At 42.4% G+C, this 21,055-nt stretch overlaps 1 protein-coding gene across 2 annotated transcripts in view; it reads right to left on the minus strand.

Annotated features, from left to right (window-relative positions):
* LMX1A (LIM homeobox transcription factor 1 alpha) overlaps positions 1–21,055 on the minus strand; it is a 154,696-nt gene that overhangs the window by 32,578 nt on the left and 101,063 nt on the right. For both annotated transcript variants that reach the window (XM_028849925.2, XM_077986433.1), the window contains one exon: positions 15,064–15,296. In XM_028849925.2, coding sequence (XP_028705758.1) covers positions 15,064–15,296 — 233 coding nt within the window. The remainder of the gene's footprint in view (positions 1–15,063; positions 15,297–21,055) is intronic.

Below are 21,055 nucleotides of genomic sequence, written 5' to 3' on the forward strand. Positions count from 1 at the left end.
CATTTGCATTTGAATGATCTAGTGAGGATTTTCTGCTTATTGATGTTTCTGGAATTTTTCAGATAATGGCTTCAATTCTTTGATTCTTTCATGGTATAGAGAGTAGGCCAGAAAGTTAATCTAACAATCACTCTCCCATCTGAAACCAGGCAACTTTCAACTAGTCCTGTTGAACAGCAAACATCCATAGAAACCAAGTTTTTTGAATGTCATAATGTGGAGGTCGAAGGGCCTGCAATGTTCAGATTCAGCACTCTAAAGAGCTCCTAAAGAATGCCAGGAGGTGTGCAGCTGCTTTCCTGATATTTAAATCACCTCGCATCTGGCCACCATTTATTTATGCCCTTAGATTTCTGAAGGTTGGGGTATGAAGGACAGACAGAGCGTAGGGGGCGATGCAGTCGATAGTATCTGTAGCACAGTACCCAGAAGACGCGGGAGCAAAGACCAAACCAGGAGTCAGCTCAGCCCAAAGGAAAGCAGAGTTCAGGTAGCGACGGTGTCTTGTGCGTTTCTTCCCTAGTGCATGTGCGAGGAGGGCTGGAGGCACGAGCGAAAGAGGGAAGGCAATCTCGGTCTCCAAAAAATCCAGGCGACTCTCCCTGTCAGCACAAGCGCTCACACGTGCGCCCACGCGGACACACACAAACTCACACACACTCACACTCACATACAAATAAATCCCCAGCACCTGCCTCGGAAAGCCCTCTCTCGCAGGCTGGCCCGAAGGCGCGGCTCCGCCGGCGGAGAGCCGTTGGATTTACCGTGGCATTACTTTTAATTAACTCTGCGGCGCGGCGCGGGGAGCGCAGGGTGGGCCCTAATCCAGGGCCCGCCTGACGTCACCTGGGAACGCGCGGCGGCGCGGGGCGGCGCGGACCCGGGACGACCTCGCCGCGACCCGGCCGCGCCTCCGCCCGCGCGGGGCTTTGCTCCGCGGGAATTAAAGGAAGGAGAAATGTTAGTACACTTTTAATTGGAAACCGAGTTCTTCTTTCAGAGCGGCTTGTTTACTCAGGATTGGGCATTAGAACTCAGGGGAGGCTCTAATTGAAGTGACGGCTTTGGAGATTATGGGGAACATATGGCCCTACCGCCGGGCTCTTTATCTGCATTTTCTCATAAAACTGCCGTCCGTGTGTGTTTCTGCGCCTGGCCTCTTGCATTTCTAAGGGGCCTTTGAAGAAAGGGCCGACTGCGCGCGGGGGCTTCAGGCACTTTGCGTTCCACGGCGGGTCCCGCAGCCCGGCCCGAGCCGGCCCGAAGCTTCGCTCCGGACTAGACTGGCACCGACGCCGCCCCCAGCCTGAGCGCTGAGAGGGAAAACGAGAGCTAGAAAGGAAAGAAATCGGACTGGTGACTGCCTGGCAGGGGTGTAATTCAAACTGTTGTGAGCAGACGGCAGGAGGGAGTTGCCAAGGTAACGGGAGATTCCCACCCGCCGCCCTTTCGCTAAGGCCCAGGAGAGGGAAGCCTCAGCGTGCTGGGTTGGGGCCAAGCCCGCGCACATAGGATACTGGGAACACGGGTGTCTTGGGACAGAATTACATTTCTTTTTCCCTATCATAAATCAATCAAACAAATATCAATCGTACAGGCTTGCAGACTCCACCACCAATCACCACACTGTGGGTTCTCTCACCCCCACCCCTGCCAGATTCTCGCCATATCTGGAGATGCCGGGTCAAATACAGGGCACATCGTTAAATTTGCATTTCCAATAAACAATAATTTTTGTATTGCATGGGACACATTTATACAAAAATATTATTCATTGTTTATTCTTACACATGGATTTGTGTTTGCTGCCTCTCACAACCCTAACTACACCTGCTCACTCTAAGCAAAACACTGCTTTCTCTTTTAACTCCAGAGTCTGTGGCCCAGCACCAAGGTTCTGCAACTGAAAGAATGGCTGATTAAGGTATCTCAGCTCCATCCCTCTGAGCTTCACCTTCTCCTGGGGCAACGGCTCTCAAGCCTGCTGCACATTAACTCACTTAGAAAGCTTACACACAAAAAAATCCCAGGCTGCACCCCAGACCATTAAATCCGAAGGTCCATTCCATAGGAGTTCAAAGTTTTTTTCGTTTGTTTGTTTTGTTTTTTTAATACATAAGTAGAACAAGTCTTATAGGGTAAATACTTTGAAGGGAAACTCAAGAATATGATATTGTTTATCCATTTATTTAGTTATTGATGGTTTCCTTCTACAAGAATGTAGGCTTTGTGAGAGCAGAGATATCATCCCAGCACCTACCATAGGACTGCTACATAATACTCTGTACTCAAAAGTATTTGCTCGCTAGTCAAACTGCATACACTTCTCTGTGTTCCACATCCCAAACCTAATCCTTGCCCCATGTAAATGCTCAGCAAATTCCTATGGATGGAACAGATGCTGAGTTAGTTCAGTCACTGCTTTCCCACCTTCACTGATTCCTAAGAAGGAATGCTTGTACACTGTCTTTTTTTTTTTTTTTTTTTTTTGAGACACAGTCTTGCTCCGTTGCCCAGACTGGAGTGCAGTGGCACAATCTCGGCTCACTGCAACTTCCGCCTCCAGGTTCACACCATTCTCCTGCCTCAGCCTCCCAAGTAGCTGGGACTACAGGTGCTCTCCACCATGCCGGGCTAATTTTTTATTTATTTTTTATTTTTTAATTTTTTTAGTAGAGATGGGGTTTCACTGTGTTAGCCAGGATGGTCTCGATCTCCTGGCCTCATGATCTGCCCGCCTTGGCCTCCCAAGGACACTCTATCTTGAATACCATCACCACTATCTTGAACACCACTGATCCCACCTAGCACACCCATGCCACACAATATGCAAATCCCTGATCAGGATCACAAAAACAGAAACAAAACAAAAACAAAACAAAAAAACCCAAGCGTGCCTCCAGGTCCCAGCGTGCAAACCTGGAATTGGACCACTAAGAATCCAGATGGTTCTAAAGTTACCCAGTTTTCAATATATTTTTACAGCACCAAATAGCAGAGTACCTAGTTTGCCACCAATCCTTAGTAAACTGGACTTTGAGGGTCTTCCTTGGTCACAGAAACCAGGGAACAGGGAAATATTGAAGGTGATTCTTCCATTTGCTCAGTAAACTGTCTAAAGCATCTTCAGATCCAACTTGAAACCTCTTGATGGAAATCTAAAGTTAGTAGGCTTGGCTGGAATGTCAGTGCAAGAAAACCAGTGTCTTCCCTGCACCTCCTCCCCGATCTTTATTACACAATAGAAAGTGAGTCCCTGGTCATTTAGCTCAGATATGAAAGACTGAAGTCATGGGTTGGCTCTGCATGTCCAGAGACTACACTCCTAAAATTTACTAGTCATACTGCCCCATCATTGTACCCAAAGAGGACCCAATGTAAAGGTGGATAGAAGCACATTGTCATCATTGCCACTAGAAAAACAAAATTGAGTTCATTTCTCTGAAGAGTATAATTGTAAAAGATGGTAGGACATTACAGGTCAGCTTGTAGAAGAAGCACGTTAGAAGAAGTTTTGATATGTACCAATTCACTGTCGTGCTTTTATTCATTTAACTGATGGCAGCTGTGGTTTGCACAGCTGATACCTCTCATCTGGACAAAAAGTCAACTGATTTTTCCTGCTACTATCAAATAAGCCACAGGAGCAGAAGAACCAGAAGTTTGTTGAATAATTATAAACATAAAACAAAAAAACAGTAATAGTATCTTATGTGCACTTTTAAAGTACTTCCTCATTCACATAGCACATTGTCTTTAGATCCTTCAAAGCCTCCTATTGCCTTAGAAGAGGTACCCATGAGATGTACAGTGATAGTGATTAGTGATTAGGGAGGAACTGGAGGTTAAAAAACAAGGTGAACTTGTGACTGATTTTGAAAGGGAGTGTAAACTCCGTTCAAATCACCTTGTTTTCATTGCTTTAATTATATATGAAAAGGTCCTTCAGTTGGGGTCTCTAAGGTAGTAAGTCCTAATGAGTACCTGGAGCACTGCCATAGCCAGCCAGAAAGAGCTGTCAGTGAAACATGAGAACAAAACATAAGGTTCATTTTCCTACACACATACATTTTAAACGACTAGGCAACACAGCATAGTGTTTAATGATGCAGGTGCTGGAGCTAGACTGGATGTGAATTCTGGTTCTTTCCATCGTTAGCTGTAGGACTGTAAGCAAATTACTAACTTTTCCATGTTCATCTTCCTCCTCTGTAGAATGGGAATGATAACATTGCCTTCCTCAACAACTTGGTGTGCTGAGTAATTCATGTAAAATTAGTTAATTCATGTAAAGTGCATAATTTAAAGTAATGCTTTGTGCACAGTAAGAGCTCAATAATTGTTGACATCATTATCATCATCATCATGCAAAAATCACAATGATCAGTTGCCCATTTGGCCAATTTTATTTTTTACAGAGGTGGAACAGGAGAAATGAATGCACACAGATAACACACTACTGCTGATTAAATATGCTATGAAACAACTGTACTAATATTAACTTATGATTTTATTATTTATTTTAATCAAAATTGTTGTGTGAACACATTTTCAAAAATAAAGTACAGTCAGACAATGCATTGTCTGAACCTGTATATTGCCTGTAACTTTTTAAGCACTAAAGATAAACTTTACCCAACTCATAATTATAGCAAGGACCAAACCCCTCTGTTTCAGTATCAAGTGTCCTGACTCGGTAATTGGTAGAATTAAGTTCTTATTCTGGCTTATCCCTGACTCAAGTATCCTGTGTCTTTATTTCTCCCTCTACTTTATGAAGACAAAACAAATACACTAGAAGACAAAAGTTCAGCACCGAAAAGAAATGCTTAGCCTCCAACTAAGAGCAACAAACAATTCTGGTAGTGAATTTTATGGCAGTGATACTGTGTAAGAGACAAATCTGTTGATTTTGAAAACAACCTGAAAGGCTCAGGCAGTTCTAAGTGCTTCTTGCCTATCATCCAGAGATGCCAGATTAATAAATCAGAAAATGTTCATGAAGACCTTTGTACTAGTCATGATATAAATATGTGTACTCTTGATGTCTCCTTAATAACAACAATAAAAATAGACAACAGTTATTACATGTTTACTGTACTCAGGCCACTTCACCAAGCCTTTGGGCCCAGAGATGATATCGTTTGTGCCTTCTGTCTTATTCACAGCACCTGGCACAGTAAGTATCATTAAGACATATTTATTGGCTTGACATTTAAGGAATTTATACCAATTCCAAAACCTGGGAATAGGTTTGCAAGTAACTGTGCTTTGAAGCAGTGTTTTTCAAACTTCTGGTTATGACCCATGAGTAGCTTATGAAATTACTACAGTGGGCTAAAAATAGAATTTAAAATAAATGGAATAGAAAATATCAGCACAAAGGGCAAGCAGCAAGTCAGTCTAAGTGTTGAAACTTATATACTCACATATAAATGTGTATACTAGCTTATGATAAAAAATGTATTTTTTACTCAGCTGTAGTTAAGATTTTCTGAAAAGTGCTACCATAGAGTCTTTTGAAAACATGGCTCTAGAGAAAAATATAAAATATGATTTAAATATGTTTCTTCACAAATATGTTTAGCAGAGTACTTTTAAATACCTACTCAAGATTTTTTTTTTTTCTTTTTAAAGTGGCTCACCCTTCTGCTTCTTAAAAAGAAGAATGGCTAGATTGATCTCCAAGCTATGTCCCTTTTCCCATCTGCCAGCTCCTTTCTATCACAAAGCTGGCCCCTGTTCCCCGACATTAAGATGTTGGCTTTGAGATGTTTTCCTCAACTGTGCTGCTCAGCATTCACTATTCCTCTGCCGTTCTTTTTCTGCAACTAAAACATAGCATTTAGCACAGAGTCTGACAGAGTGTGGGTGTCTGTAAGAAATATTTGTTGAATTAAAGTTTAGTCAGGTGGCTGCCTGGAAGGACATAAATAGATTATGGCATGTAACAGAGTAATGTTAGCAGGCCTACTTAGGAATAGAGTAACTCTGGCTCAGCTGTACACTGCATTCATTAACTGTCAGGTTCAATGTCCTGTCTGGACTCAAAGACTCCAGTTGCAAGAGAAAAGTCAAGTCCACTCCAAAAGCAACTCATTCAAAGATGGGAGACATACCATCACCCTCAGACCAAGAGGCACAGACAGCTCCACCCCTAGGATAACTATATGCCAGGAAGTGTAATGTTTAGGAATAAGGAAGACTTAGGTATTTAAAATAGCTCAAATAATGACCAGTGTACACATCAGTTTTCTGGTCTATTAAAGAAAGGTAGCTACGTTTGATAAATCCTTCCCATTCTTGCTTGAGATTTCTATTAAATCTCAGAAATAACTTCAAGACTGTTTCTCCCCCAGTCTTCTGCATTGACTTTCCAGGATGCAACAACACTAGCTAGCTAGGATTTTCAAAAACCAGAAAGTGCCTCTGAGACACACAGGCCCTATGATATGAATCAGCCCATCTTTACTATATGCACCCTAGCCACCCAAAATGACAGGCCCTTTCTGTACCACCTTGAGGTTCCCAAGGTATGCTATCCATAAGTGCCTAAAACCAAAGAGCAAAGACGGAAGAGGAGATACTTGCAAATGATGGATCTTTGGTGAAATAAGCTTATGACCCATGAGCCATCCATGACTACACTAGTTCCCACACTAGGAGATAGTAATGGTAACTGTCATTTATTGGACATTGATCAAGTTCCAAGCCCTTGATTTTCATTACCTCTTTTTGTTCTACAGCAACCCACAAAGGCTGTATTGTAACTCCCTATTTACTGGTTAGGAAATAGAGTCCTGGAGAGGAGAAGTGACTAGCTCAAAGTCACACTGCTTGTGAGTGTAGGGAAAGCATCAAAGACCTGTCTAGCTTTAGATCCCATGCACTACGATATGGAGGACGAGACTTCTTCATAACCCTGCTGACCTTTTCTATCTTTCATTGTAAAATTCAGGACCGTGAACTGACAAGGATAATCCCAGAGAAGAGTCAGGCACTTTCCAGAATTTGTGAGTTAACTGCTGCTCCTCTAGTCTAATTTATTGGAGAACAAGAAGATTTCCAAGACAGGGTGGATGAAATACTTTTGAAATGAATTGGAAAAAAAAAAAACAGTTCCAAGGTTGTAGAAGGAAATTAAGACAAATGTCTAAATACCTGCAGTGGAGAGCATGACTCAGAATAGGAGAAAGAGACATATTACACAATGAGAGTGGCAAGCGAGGCATTTGGATCTTCCAAATCAAAACATCCTATATCCCACGGAAAATTAGGAGGAAGAAGGATTCACAGACTCCAGCAGATGTGAGGAATCTTCTTTTTGGCTTCGGCGAGAAGAAAAGTTACACTGGAAGTTGATGCTTCTTTGCCAAGGACATCAGAGGCCAATATGAATAGGACAAAGTGAATTTATTCACACAATAAGCAAACATTTACTGAGTGCCTATTGCATGCCAGGCACCATGCTAGGGCCAGATGAATGCAGAACACAAGGAGTGAAGCAGTATAAGCCTCACAGAGCAGTTCAGATTGCCCAATAAATGGAGGCCATGGAACTGCTGCATTAATCCAAAACATAAAGCATTATTTGCAGAAAGGGGCCCTCATGACTGGGACTTCGCAACCAGGCTTCCTCTGGGAAAATCCCTGTACAAAAGCAGAGCACCTAAAAGAGCCCTGCCTTAGCCAAGGAATAAATCCTAGGCATAATCTAAAATGCAAACTGGTCTTCAGGAAGAAAAAATTTTCAATGGTAAATAAAAAAGCAAAAAAAAAAAAAATAGCATTTGGATCCCATGGTGAAAGACACTAAAAGGAAATAAAGATATTGTTTGAAATAGCAAAAATGAAATTCTGACTCAACATTTTTTCAGTGATTCCAAAAATGAAGAAAAAAGGAAAGCAATTTAACATAAAACTAATTGCATCCCAGCACTTTGGGAGGCTGAGACGGATGGATCATGAGGTCAGGAGATCAAGACCATCCTGGCTGATACGGTGAAACCCTGTCTCTACTAAAAATAAAAAAATAAAAAATAAAAAAATTAGGCAGGCCATGGTGGTGGGCACCTGTAGTCCCAGCTACTCGGGAGGCTGAGGCAGGAGAATGGCATGAACCCGGGAGGTGGAGCTTGCAGTGAGCCGAAATCACACGACTGCACTTCAGCCTGGACAACAGAGCAAGACTCCATCTCAATTAAAACAAACAAACAAACAAAAAACATAAAACAACTAATTGCAGCATGATGTACTGGATTCAATTCTGGAATGGATAAAGACATTAATGGAAAAAATTTCATGAAATGGAATAATGCCTATAATTTAGTTGAGTGTTATACCAATGTTAATTTCTTAGTTTTGATAAGTGTACCATGGTTATGTAAAATGTTAGCATTACAGGAAGCTGAATGAAGGGTATATGGAAACTTCTGTCCTATTTTGCAACTGTTTTGTAAATTTAAAAAACGTTTTTATTTTTAAAAGTTTTTAAAAACTGCTTCACAGGACACTCTCAGGTGACTTCTGACTTTAAAAGAAAATGTAAAGATAAGAGGGGTAGATAAGTAAGAAATGCAACATGGACCAGCCAGAAGCCATGGTTACCCACAGCCAGGCCCCAAGCCCCTGCCTCCACCCCCAGGTCAAAAAAGCTAATGAAATCATGGGCTACATCAACAGAACATAATATCTACGACAGACAGTAATAACACTGTGCTGGTTCAAACCACATAAGGAAAACTGTATCCCCTTCTTGGTTGTACCTCTGAAAAAGATCGTAGATAGAAAACAGAAAGTCTGTAATGAGGGCTAGTTAGAATAATGAGGAAGAACTAGAAAGGAAAAGACAAAACTTAGAAAATATCTTAGCTCTCAGGGAGCATTTCTGTCTTGAACTTGAAGGGCTGCCCCATGTAGAGGAAACACTTACTTTGTGAGTTCCCAAAAGTACAGCCAAGACCATGGTTTGAATTTACATACGGAGATTGATGTTGGAATTCAATGTAACAATTCTGACAATTTACCCTCAGAATTGAAGTCAAGGGCCACTGTGATATTGTGGAATATATATTTGGTCTTCATCCAGTTTCTTGGCAAAATCTACTAAAATCCTTGAACACTCCATAGTGATGAGTATCTTTTGTAGGCTAATGGTAACTGGGAGCCCCTAGGTTCTTTCAGGATGGGGGCTGGTCACTGGAAAGACCAAGGCATGATTAGAAGGTTGGGACTTTCAGCCCCAGCCCCTAACCCCTAATCCTTCACCTCTGGGGAGGGGAGAGGGGCTGAAGGTTAAGCTGATCACCAATGGGTAATGATGTAATCAATCATTGCCTATGTAACAAAACCTCCACAAAAACTCGGAAGGACAAAGTTAGGAAACTTCTGGATAGCTTGAAATGTGGAGGTTCCTGGAGGGGTGCATCCAGAGACAGCATGGAAGCTCTGCACCCCTTCCCCCATACCTTGCCCTATGAATTTCTTCACCTGTCTGTTCATCTGTATCGTTTAAAATATCCTTTGTGGTAAATGAGTAAATGTAAGTAAAGTGTGAGCTGCTCTAGAAAATTTAGTAAACCTGAAGATGAGGTCCTAGGATCCCCAATTTATAGCCAGTGAGTTAGAAATATAGCTGACAACCTACTACTTGTGATTGATTGACCTCTTAAGTGGGGTAGGGCCTGGCAGTCTTGTGGGATCAAGCTCTTAACCTGTGGGATCTGATGTTACCCCTAGGTAGACAGTGTCAGAATTAAATTGAATTAAGGGATGCCCAGCTGGTGTCCACTGGAGAATTGCTTGCTATGTGGGGAAAACCCCTACACAGCTGGTGTCGGAAGTGTTACGTGGAGTGGAGAGTAGAGAGGAGAAAAAGCAGTTTGGTATTTTTCCCCTCTATCTCTTCAACTCCCCATGATAGGAAGTGCTCAAGTAGAGGCTGGATAAGTATCTGATGTGAACTTGGACTGGATAAACTCCAAAGTGCCTGCCAATCTCAAGAGCCTGGAATTCTCTGGTGAAGGAGAAAACCACTTCTAGAGACTTATGTAGAAGTTTGTAAATGTTCGGGGGTCTCTCCTGGAGACCTTGGGCATCCAAGTTGCCCAGTGTCAAAAAAAAAAAAAAATCATCTGACTCTGGCTACAAATTCCATTCATCTGCTTGGGAGGCTCCTTCAAGGCCATCAGGAAAGCAGGGACCAGGACAAAAAGGCTGGCCCACACCAGAAAAGGGCACACAGCAGTTGCAGATGTCCTGAGTTTGGTATCCCATCATGCTCTTGTGTAAGATCAGTCAGCATCACAGAACTATACATTTTAAAATAATAATAATTTCAACTTCTGTTTTAGATGCAGGGCATACATGTGCAGGTTTTTTACATGGGTATACTGCATGATGCTGAGGTATGGGGTACAAGTGATCTGATCACCCAAGTAATAAGCACAGTACCCAAGAGTTAGTTTTTCAACCTTTGCCCCCCTCCCTCCTTCCTCCCTCTAGAATCCTAGATGTAAGCCACCCTAGAGGTCATTGATACAGTCTTCCACCAACTGTAACTAAAATGTTAAGGGACAACCAGTTTATTTCCCATAAAGGCAATCCAGTCTGATCCTTTGTCAGACACAGTTCTACCCTATGTTGAACCAAAATCTGTCATTTCTTCCCCAGTACATGGGTCGGCAACCTTAGGAGTGACTCTCATATGTTCCTTGGCCTTATTTTTACTTAATACACCAAGTCTCTTTAATTATTTATAATTTAACAAGCTAATTACTCTCCTCAAGTTTCTCTCTGGTTAGTCAATGACCTCCTCAAATGTATCATTTAAAATTAGCCCACATATTCTGAATGTGCTCTGACCAGGGCAAATAATAATAATAATAATAATAATAATAATAATAATACTGAAACTATAGTTACACATTAGGGACACTGTAGTTCTATTAATGCAGCATATGTCTGTTTTGGCTCCTGTTGGGTTTATTGCCAACTATAACCCCATGTGGAATTCGCTCAAAACAGGCACCATTTCATACAATTACAATTGAATTTTGGGAGACGATGGTTAGATTTCATCTTGCTGTCTTTGTGCAGTTCTGCTAGCTTGTCAAAATCTTTTTGAACATTGAGAGTATCCACTGCCACACCAGCCTTCCTTGCCAGGTTTGTGTCATCTGTAAACCAAATAAACCTGCCTTCTGTGTCTTCATCCAAGTTATTGATAAAAAGGTTAAAGATATTAGATCAGTCATTCACTAACAAACACTTATCAAACACCTACAATATATATGTATGGTACTCAAGACAGAAACCAGAGGAGGAACTGTATTTGTACTGGGGCAGATCCTAAAGTTGTCTGCTTTCTGTTAACAATGATGTGGACTTCATTCCATGAAGATTTAATTCAACTAATTAGGTACTTCTTGATCGCTTACTCTTCTCTTGACATCATGCTAAGCTTTGTTAAAGGAACAAAGGAACCAAAAGCTACAACCCTGTTCTCTAGAAGTTTGTCTCTCAGTAAAGAGGCAAGCTTTGGCACACAAAAAAATTTATGATACAAGACAAGCAGCATTGATATAATTGACAAAATGAGTAGTCCAGGTAAGATATTTGATTCTGGTTGAGACTTTAATGTCACTTCATTTAAAACTACAAAAATAATTACAGGTTTTTAGAGTTGAAAGGGATAACAGAGGTCTTCTAGAACTACCCTCCCCTCCCACCTCATCAATATTACTTTGAATGAATGGGGAGTGCTGTCTCTTGAGTAGTTTTACTCTTTGTTAGATCTAATAATTAGAATGACATTCTAGCATTTCCTGTGTTAAATCAAAAATTACTTCCCTGTACCTTTCTATCTACAGTGTAAACACTCAATAATTTTGTTGAATAATTAAATGAATGAATTATAATTCTGTTCTCTGAAACTGGAAAAAATAGGTCTGATCAAATCATTTGAAGACAATTATGTCCTCATTCAGTCTTGACTTCTCTATCCTAAACATACACAATTCCTTCATTTGATATGCTTTTGAGACCTCCCCATCCCCACATCATTCTTGTCATTCATATTCTGACTCTGTGCCTGGCATAATACAAGCACTCAAGATATGTGTACTGAATGAGTAAACTGGAAAGCTCCAATATGTCAATATCAGCCTCAAAGAGAAATTTCCATAACTGAAGGTATTGCTGAAAATGTGATCAGAAAGTGAATCTGTTGCAGTTCCCTGGTACTGAGCATTATAATTTTATTAATCTGTAAATGTTGCTTAGATTAGATAAGCTTTTGCTATTGCCTTTTTTTTTTTTTTTTTTTTTTTTTTTTTTTTTTTGCAGAGGTAGGGGCGTGGAGCCAATCCACTAATGCCTCGTATTGATTTTGTAGTGAAGTAAAATCTGTAAACCGTTGACACAGGGACTACTGAATAACTTAGTGATTAAGCCTCCAAACAAATGTTTATCAGGAAAGGCTAGACCGCAGCATTTATTTCTATGTGAGAAAGCATATCATATGGGTTTCTATGTGAGAAACCCATATCAAATGAAGGGATTATGTATGTTTAGGATAGAGAAGTCAAGACTGAATAAGGACATAATTGTTGCCTTCAAGTGATTAGATCAGACCTATTTTTTCCAATTTCAGAGAACAGAATTATAATTCATTCATTTAATTATTCAACAAAATTATTGAGTGTTTACACTGTAGATAGAAAGGTACAGGGAAGTAATTTTTGATTTAACACAGGAAATGCTAGAATGTCATTCTAATTATTAGATCTAACAAAGAGTAAAACTACTCAAGAGACAGCACTCCCCATTCATTCAAAGTAATATTGATGAGGTAGGAGGGGAGGGTAGTACACATCTTTCTATGGTCATGCTGGTATTCTGATCACCATAACACCTAAGCCCTTGGGAAATTAGAAATTCTACAGGATTCTAGGGAGGAAGTCTAAGAGGGTGGACACAGCAAGATACCTGGAAGAAAATGACAGGATAAGTTGACCTTTTAATACCAAGTGGTATACCCATTAGAATGGGCCCAACTGCCCCTGAAGAAGATACTCCATAAGTTGGTGCCAGTGTTCCTGACAAGGAGAAATTTCCCTTAAATCAAAATAATAAATCCAGGAAAACCTAAGGCCAATAACACCAGTAGAAGTTGGGGCTTTCCTGATGTCAGCTTTCTTAAGGCTGCAAGCAAGGCCAGGCAAGAACCAACCTGGAGGTAAAGGGAGCAGAACACGGCTGCTACAAAGATGCTAACACTGTCTAGTGGATGTCAAGCACCCGCATTTATTGAACGCCAGGCTTTTTATATGCATTCTGTCTCATTCTCCAACAATAAACCTGTTAGTAGGTGTGATCATCACCATTTTATAGCTGGGAAGATTGAGGCTTACAGAGGTTCCAAAATTTGCCCAAAGTCACAGAGATATAGTGATAAAACCTGGCTAAGGCATCCCATCTGTCTGTCTCCAAAGCTTTTACACTTAAGCACCATGCCATGATGCTTTTTTCTTATGTGTTTATTCACTCTTTAACAAAGAGTTTATCAGGCACCCTCCATGCTCCATGCCTGTGCTAGGCCTGGGAATACAGTGGTAAATAAGACACACACTGTCCTTCACAGAGTTTAGCACTCTGAAAAGAATAAGAAACAACCAAACATGTAACTACAATGAAGTAAATATCCCAGTAGCAGAAGTTAAGGGTAAACTCACCCAGCATGAGGGATTAAGAGACCTTCCCGATAAAGTTGCCTTTAGAGGGAAGCTTAAAGGATAAGCTAGCAGGACAAAAGAGAGAGGGAAAGAGGCAGAGAAGGAATAGACTTTTAAGATTTGAGAGTGGGTGAGACACACTGACAGGTGCTAGGGCCTAGTAAGGCTGGAGTGAAGGATGGGAGTGATCAGAACCTCCCAAACAGGCCAAAGAGATGGATAGAGTGAGGTTACAGGGGGCTTGGAAATGGACTGGAATTGGCAATGGCAAGAACTAGTAAGGTCACATAGATGTGACCTAATTGGATCTCACAGATTCCTATGGATAAGAGGAATGCTGGAGCTGTGTGGACCAACACTCCAAAAAGGCATTTCATGTTGAATGTAGTCAGTGTTAATTTAATGTAATTTGTCTGGCCTTGTGAAGCCTGCCCTGTAAAATCTCTGAACCTCTCCTGTCTTCTCTCTTTCGCCAACCCTCAAGGCAATAAGAGGGAGGGTCAAGTGGCTGATGAGGAGAAAGAACAAAATCATTCTAGTGCCTTTCTTTATGTGACCTGCCAAGCCTTAGATAGATTCCATCTTTCCCACTTGACAAATGAGGAAACAAAAGCTTAGGACAGTTTGGTGATTGTGGTAGACTGAATTATTGGTTCCAATCCATCATTCTCTTTAAAAGTATTATGTATCTATACATGGGCAGGGGTTTGTGGTGCATGGAGTGTATTTCTTCTCCTCTTGACTTTGGATTTGATATTGCCATTAGCTTTGGCCAATGGAATATTAGCAGACATGATGTGTGCAGAAGCTTGAAATGTGCTCTGTGGTTGGGCATGCCTTCTTGCACTTTTACCACTCTCCGAAGATCATGCCCTGCAGCTGCTGCTCCTCAAACCTGGATCCTGGAATGAATGGCACAGAGTATTCCTAAACCTTGTCTACAGCCTGGAGCTAAGCTCAGCTGAGATCAGCAGACTCCAGGTGACTGAAAGCCTGAAGCAAAGTCCAGTTAACTCCAATTAACCCAGACACGGTGTGTGTGTGTGTGTGTGTGTGTGTGTGTGTGTGTGTGTGTGTGTGTGTGTGAAGTGTTTATGGTTGTATGCCATGGAATTTGAGGGTAATTTGTTATGCACCATCATCATGGTAATCGCTGACTGATGAGAGATTACTCTGAGCTTACAAAGAAAGTTCCTGGAATACACAGAACTGCCTTGCCATGGAGCTAGGCTGCCCTGGAGGCTGGCCCTCTAGGGAAGAAACAATGCAGACAGCCACCCAACTCCACTCTACCACCCCACCACAGCCCTGCCCGCCACCTGGCACTCACCTGAGTCTGAGGCTGCTGGGCTCACCAGGCTGAGCAGCTCTCGCTCCTTCTCATAGTCCCCTTTGCAGAGCAGCTGCCCCTCCTTCAGAACAAACTCGTCACCCTTCTGAAGCTGTCGCTCGCAGACACAGCAGCAGAAGCAGCTCAGGTGGTATACACTCTTCTGGGCCCGCATAACAAACTCATTGGGAGCGATGGCCTCGAAGCAGCCCCCACATTTAACAGCAAACAGCCTGGTAGCAGGAAGAAAGGAAGTACATGCACCATGAGTAAAATCTGGCTTGGTCCTGGGTCTCCCCTGAAGTCAACAGCAAAAGGAGTTTCAAGAACTGGGATATGAATGTTAGAATGGAATGTACTTTAAATCCAGGTTAGTTATTCCCTATGGGTCTCCCCTGAAGTCAACAGCAAAAGGAACTTCAAGAACTACGATATGAATGTTAGAATGAAATGTATTTTAAATCCAGGTTATTTAATCCTTGAGGAGATTGCATTGAAGCATGCAGTTGAGTCACTCAAAGACTGAAGAAGAGTGTCTGACTGGATAAAGGAAATGTGGTACATATACACCATGAAATACTATGCAGCCATAAAAAGGAACAAGATCATGTCCTTTTCAGGGACATGATTGGAGCTGGAAGCCATTTTCCTCACCAAACCACTGCAGGAAAAGAAAATCAAACACCATATGTTCTCACTTATAAGTGGGAGCTGAACAGTGAGAACACATGGATACAGGGAGGGGAAAACACACTCTGGGGCCTCTCAGGGGGTGGGGTGGGGGGAGGGAGAGCATTAGGAAAAATAGCTAATGCATACTGGGCTTAATACCGAGGTGATGGGCTGATAAATGCAGCAAACCATCATGGCACATATTTATCTATGTAACAAGCCTGCACATCCTGCACATGTACCCCAGAACCTAAAATAAAATTAAAGATTAAAAAAGGAAGAGTATCCGAGTTAATGCCCAGAATTTATTTGCTGTTGTTCATGACACAGTGCTTTCAAAGGTTGGTCTACAGACTGGCACCAGGCAAGTTGTTCAGAATCCCTAGGGGAGCTTAGTAGTTAAATTATTTCAATCAGCAATAGCAATAATAAAATTGTCCAGGCCCACTCCTGTGAGAGTGTAAAAGGATGTGCCCCAGAATGTGAATTCTTAGCAAGCTCTTGAGATGTGTAAGAGCTTAGATGTGTAAGCTAGTTTTTGAGAAATGGCATCCCAACTTCCCAGCCTGATATTCAATAGATTCAGCCTATCTCTCAAGACTTAACTCTTCTTTCATTTATTTTCAACAAAACAGTTAGAGTATCTATTATATATGCCAAGCCAAAAGCAGTAAGTGCTAGTGATGTGAAGATGAATAAAGGAAAATCCCCCTCAGAATTGAGTTCAGGCTAATGGAAGAGATAGACATATCCAAATAATTAAAGTAGAGGGCTGTGGGAGTACAGAGCGAGAAATAACTAACCTGCAGGGAGTGAGTGGGGGCTGCATTTAGTATGTATTCAATAAATCTAAATCAAACAAAAGACAGGAAGGAAGGCAGGCTGGCAGGCACAAACGGGTGGGAGGAGGGACATTCCCAGGGGAGGGAACAGCCTGTGTAAAGGCCTGGAGCCATGAACAGGCATGGATGCCCAGGTCGTAGGGTGCACTCCACCAAGTTAGAGGCAGGTACCTCCAAGAAGGTGGCAGGTGAGGTTAAGTCATGACTCAATCACACAGTAGGAAGCTGGACATCATCTGGCCAGCAATTGGGAGTATCGAATGGCTTTTTTTTTTTTTTTTGAGACACAGTCTTGCTTTGTCACCCAAGCTGGAGTGCAGTGGCGTGATCCTGGCTCACTGCAATGTCCGCCTCTTGGGTTCAAGCGATTCTCCTGCCTCAGCCTCCTGAGTAGCTGGGATTACAAGCGCACACCACCACGCCCAGCTAATTTTTGTATTTTTAGTAGAGATGGCGTTTCACTATGTTGGTCAGTCTGGTCTTGAACTCCTGACCTCAAGTGATGCTCCCACCTCGGCCTCCCAAAGTGCTGGGATTACAGGCATGAGCCACCTCACTAGGCTTGAATGGTTTTTTAACATGGTAATATCCAAGTTCTGGAAAAGGAGCTCTTGGCTATATGAAAAGTGGAGTAGAAACAGAGGTAGTGAGATGAGTGAGCGGCTGGGAAATTATCAGGGTCAGGACTCATGCAGCAGAGGTAAGACAGAAAGAAGGGGGCAGAGCCTACAGCTGGGAGATACGAAAGCATGGGGCATGGCTCCCAGGGTCCTAGTGGTCAGAGCTGGCAGGTAACAATAATGCGAAGACTCCAATATACAAAATTACTTATTTCCTACCTCTGGGACTATTTATGTCATTTCCCCATCCTAGAAATGATGTTTTCCTGTTTAACTTATCTGAACCCAAACCACCCTTCAGGACACGGCAGCTTCCATCTTCTCCTTGAATCCTGCCCTGATCTGTGCCCCCCAGCCTGAAGTGACTGCCCCTCCTTTGAATGATGATACCAGGAACTATCTCTGTGGGTCATTCCACAGTTCTCCGGAGATGTCTCAGAACTACAATATGAAAAGTGGTGGGCACTGGAGGCCTGTGCTCTGCCGCCAGCTCTACAGATAACCCTGCAAAATCTTGGGCAGGTTGTTTAGCCTGCGCCTTCATATCTCCTTTTTTCTGTCTGTTATTAAGATGTTAGGCCAGTCTCCTCCAGCTACAAAAATTCTACCATCAATTGCTTGCAACTGCTGGCTCAAAATATTATCTTACTCTTGCCTTATTATTTTACTTTTCCCATGTTTATAACTTATCTTGTCAACAACTCCTATTTCAAGAACAAGGCCTGTGGAATATTTATATACTCTCACAGATGGTGGGTGCTCAATAAAAGTTGATTTTATTTGACTCGTGGATCTAATTTGTTCACCCTCTTTCTGAAATAACATAATATATATAAACAGCCTAGCATATGAGCTGACACATAATAGATATCCAATAAAGACGTCTCTCTTCTCTTCCTTGTCACTCCAGAGAAATAACAATTCAGGGTAACCTATGAGAAAGCTAAAATTTGAAGCAGATCCCTCTGTTTCCTTTTTCTTTTTTAAGTTGCTTGATGATACCATAATTGCATTTGTCAAAACTTTGGCATAAGCACAGAGACAATATACCCTAAGAATATCTCTGGGATTCATTCACTATAACATTCATTTTACTATTTCCAAAATAAAGAGGTTTTTTTTTCTTTTTTAAAGTAGTAGCAAAATAGAGGGGAAAATACTTTCAAAAACACTCTGTTTATCCCCACGTGCCAGACGGGTCAGTAGATATGGAAAGGTCAGATGGTGTACAGGAGAGAATGTCAAGGGGGCACAGAATGGCCAGAGAGAGCAGATAAAACTCCACACCACTCTCCTCTTTATAAAGCTAGATACGAACTGACTCAGAGCCTATCCAGGGAGCTGAGGCCACCGTGCTCTGCTGATGAGCCCCACCCCGGCAGGAGCTAAGAAAACAGGAACAACTGAAGAGCATTTCATATAGGCAGGCCAACTACCATGATGGCCTAAGCATTGCCAATTCATTCACTCAAAATCTCATTCATGTACTCATTCAATCATTTATTCATTTCATTCATTCTTTCATTTATTCAGAAGCATCCACTATGCACCCTGCAATATACCACACTTTGTGTCTTTACAGGGAGAGGAGGAAAAGAAACCCCCATCCAAACAGCATTCATGTACATAAACAAGTACATACTGAGTGTCTGTTATGTGGTAGGCATTGTTGTAGGCACAAAAGGATACAAGACAGACAAATCCTTGACCTCATGTAGCACACGTGCTAGTGGGAGAGACAGTAAACAAACACATAAATGAATAGATAAATCATGTCTAACCTTACGGATTTACCTTTAGGGAACAGAATATAAGAACAATATAAAGCAATGTCCCATGAATATAAAATAGAATGGCATAAAGCTATCGTATATGTAATTATAATATTTAATCACCTCCCAACTCTAAATTGTGCTGGTTTATGATTCTAAGTCAATACATGTGCACTGTGTGTTTACCTTGGAAGCTTCCTGGAAGAAGGCAAGAGTTTTGAGGGTGGAATGAAGGGGAAGCTAAGGAGAAGTTCCCAGGGAGGCATTACTCACAGGTTGACACAAAAAAGAGGGCCATTCAAATTCTTTGAGTGAAGGAAGGCAAGGCTTGGAAAAGATGATGAAGCCACCTCTCAGGAAACAGCCTCCTGGGACAGAGGCCAGGCTGCAGGATTGGAAGTGCATGTGCTGTCTTACTTTCAACAAAGGCCTTGAAGTACCACACCAGTTCTCCCTGCCCTTGGCCATCAGAAGCACCTCAGAATAACCTATCTCGATATGCTTCTCCTCTGCCTCTCAGTTTCAGCAAGGAAGTGAAACTGGGGGACAGTCCAAGGGGTTGGAATGGCTCGTTTATCACTAACAGTTATGGTAGAGCCTGGAACTCCAGGTTCCAGCTGCCCTTCCCCTGCCCTCTCACCTAGTGCAGTTTTTCTCTCTATGTCTAAACCTCTGGCACATCAGCCCTTTGACTATTTGCCTTGACTCCCTCTCCCCTATGCTGGATACTGTCATTGGGCAGAAAATCCACCCATTTCATCCCTGGGCCCCAAGTCCCCGGTTGCTGTTTGCCAACCTGAGCAAACTAATCAATGCTTTTCCAGGAGCTGGTCAAAGGCCCTTTGTCCCCAAGCCCTCCTTCTCCTCCCCTTCCCCTGGAATTAACTGTTAAACAGACTCAAGGCAAATGCTCCCAGGGAGTCAACAAGCACTTGAGAAGCTGCAACAGCAGGTGGTAGCATCTGTGCTTGTCTAACTTCCACCCTGCTAATCTCCTCCTCTTTTTCTTGCCTTCTTAATTTCATCCCCCACTCCAAAAATTTCCCCCAAGTTGGAGAAGGGAGGGTTGGAGTGAGCTCAACAAAGAAAGCCCACCATGTTGACTCAGGAGTGGCTAGAGGAAGTGGCGGGAGTTGTCTGGGCTCAAATCCTGAAATGGTCATGGTCACTGGGGATTACAGACCAGGAAGAGCAGGGCAGTCCTGTTTTTTTCTTCTCTCCTTCTGTTTTTCCCTCCCTTTCTGGGTTCAAACCAGATCAACCTCGCCTTACTACCTTGACTCCTATTACCTTCACTAACCCCAGAGCAATTCAAGGGGAAAAGTTGCATGTGGTCCACCACCTGTGTGCCAGATGTGTACACAGCTGTACGGCTACTGCTGTGGACCCAGCTGCCGACTGTACACCTCCCACAAGTTGTTTTCTCTAAGGCTCAGACAAGCAGAGAAAAGGGTTTGTTCAAAAGTCCAGGTCGTAATTAAAACACAGCCTGTCTTTTCCTAATGCTCTGGATGGCATCCCCCATGGTTACTTCCCCCACTGAATGCTAATGAGACCTCACTGTGGGTTCACAGCCTGGCAGCCTGGCTGTGCCCTGGCCAGCTGGACAAGGCTTCCAGAGATGTCCAGCTCATCAAGGCATACATAACACCACCCAGCTTTCCTTGATGTTATAAATTGTCCTGCCCCTGAAGGCTCTTCAATTGATTCCTTATCTCCTCTTTGCATTTAATTCCCTCACCTGTAAAATGGGAATAACAGTATCTACCTCTTGGGAAAGCATCCAGTGCAGTACTTGTTGCAGAGACTAAGCACTCAGTGCTGTTCTTCCTCTATTGATCACTCTCTGTGGGGAAGGCTCTGGGGATGCCGTGATAAATAAGGCTGTCCCTCTCCTTAGGGAGTTCACATTCTCTGGAAGGCAGCAGACTCTAAATATATGACCTCAGTAGGATGTGTTGGGATATGCAGAGAGAAATAGCTGGGAATAGCACAAAGGAGAGACCTTCACTTAGCTTAGACTAAAGGTCACAGAATCTTTTGTCTTACACTTTCTCTTCTTTTCCTCTTTCTCCCTGTACCTCCT

Source organism: Macaca mulatta, chromosome 1 (assembly GCF_049350105.2).
Source record: "Macaca mulatta isolate MMU2019108-1 chromosome 1, T2T-MMU8v2.0, whole genome shotgun sequence".
Lineage (NCBI taxonomy): Eukaryota > Metazoa > Chordata > Mammalia > Primates > Cercopithecidae > Macaca > Macaca mulatta.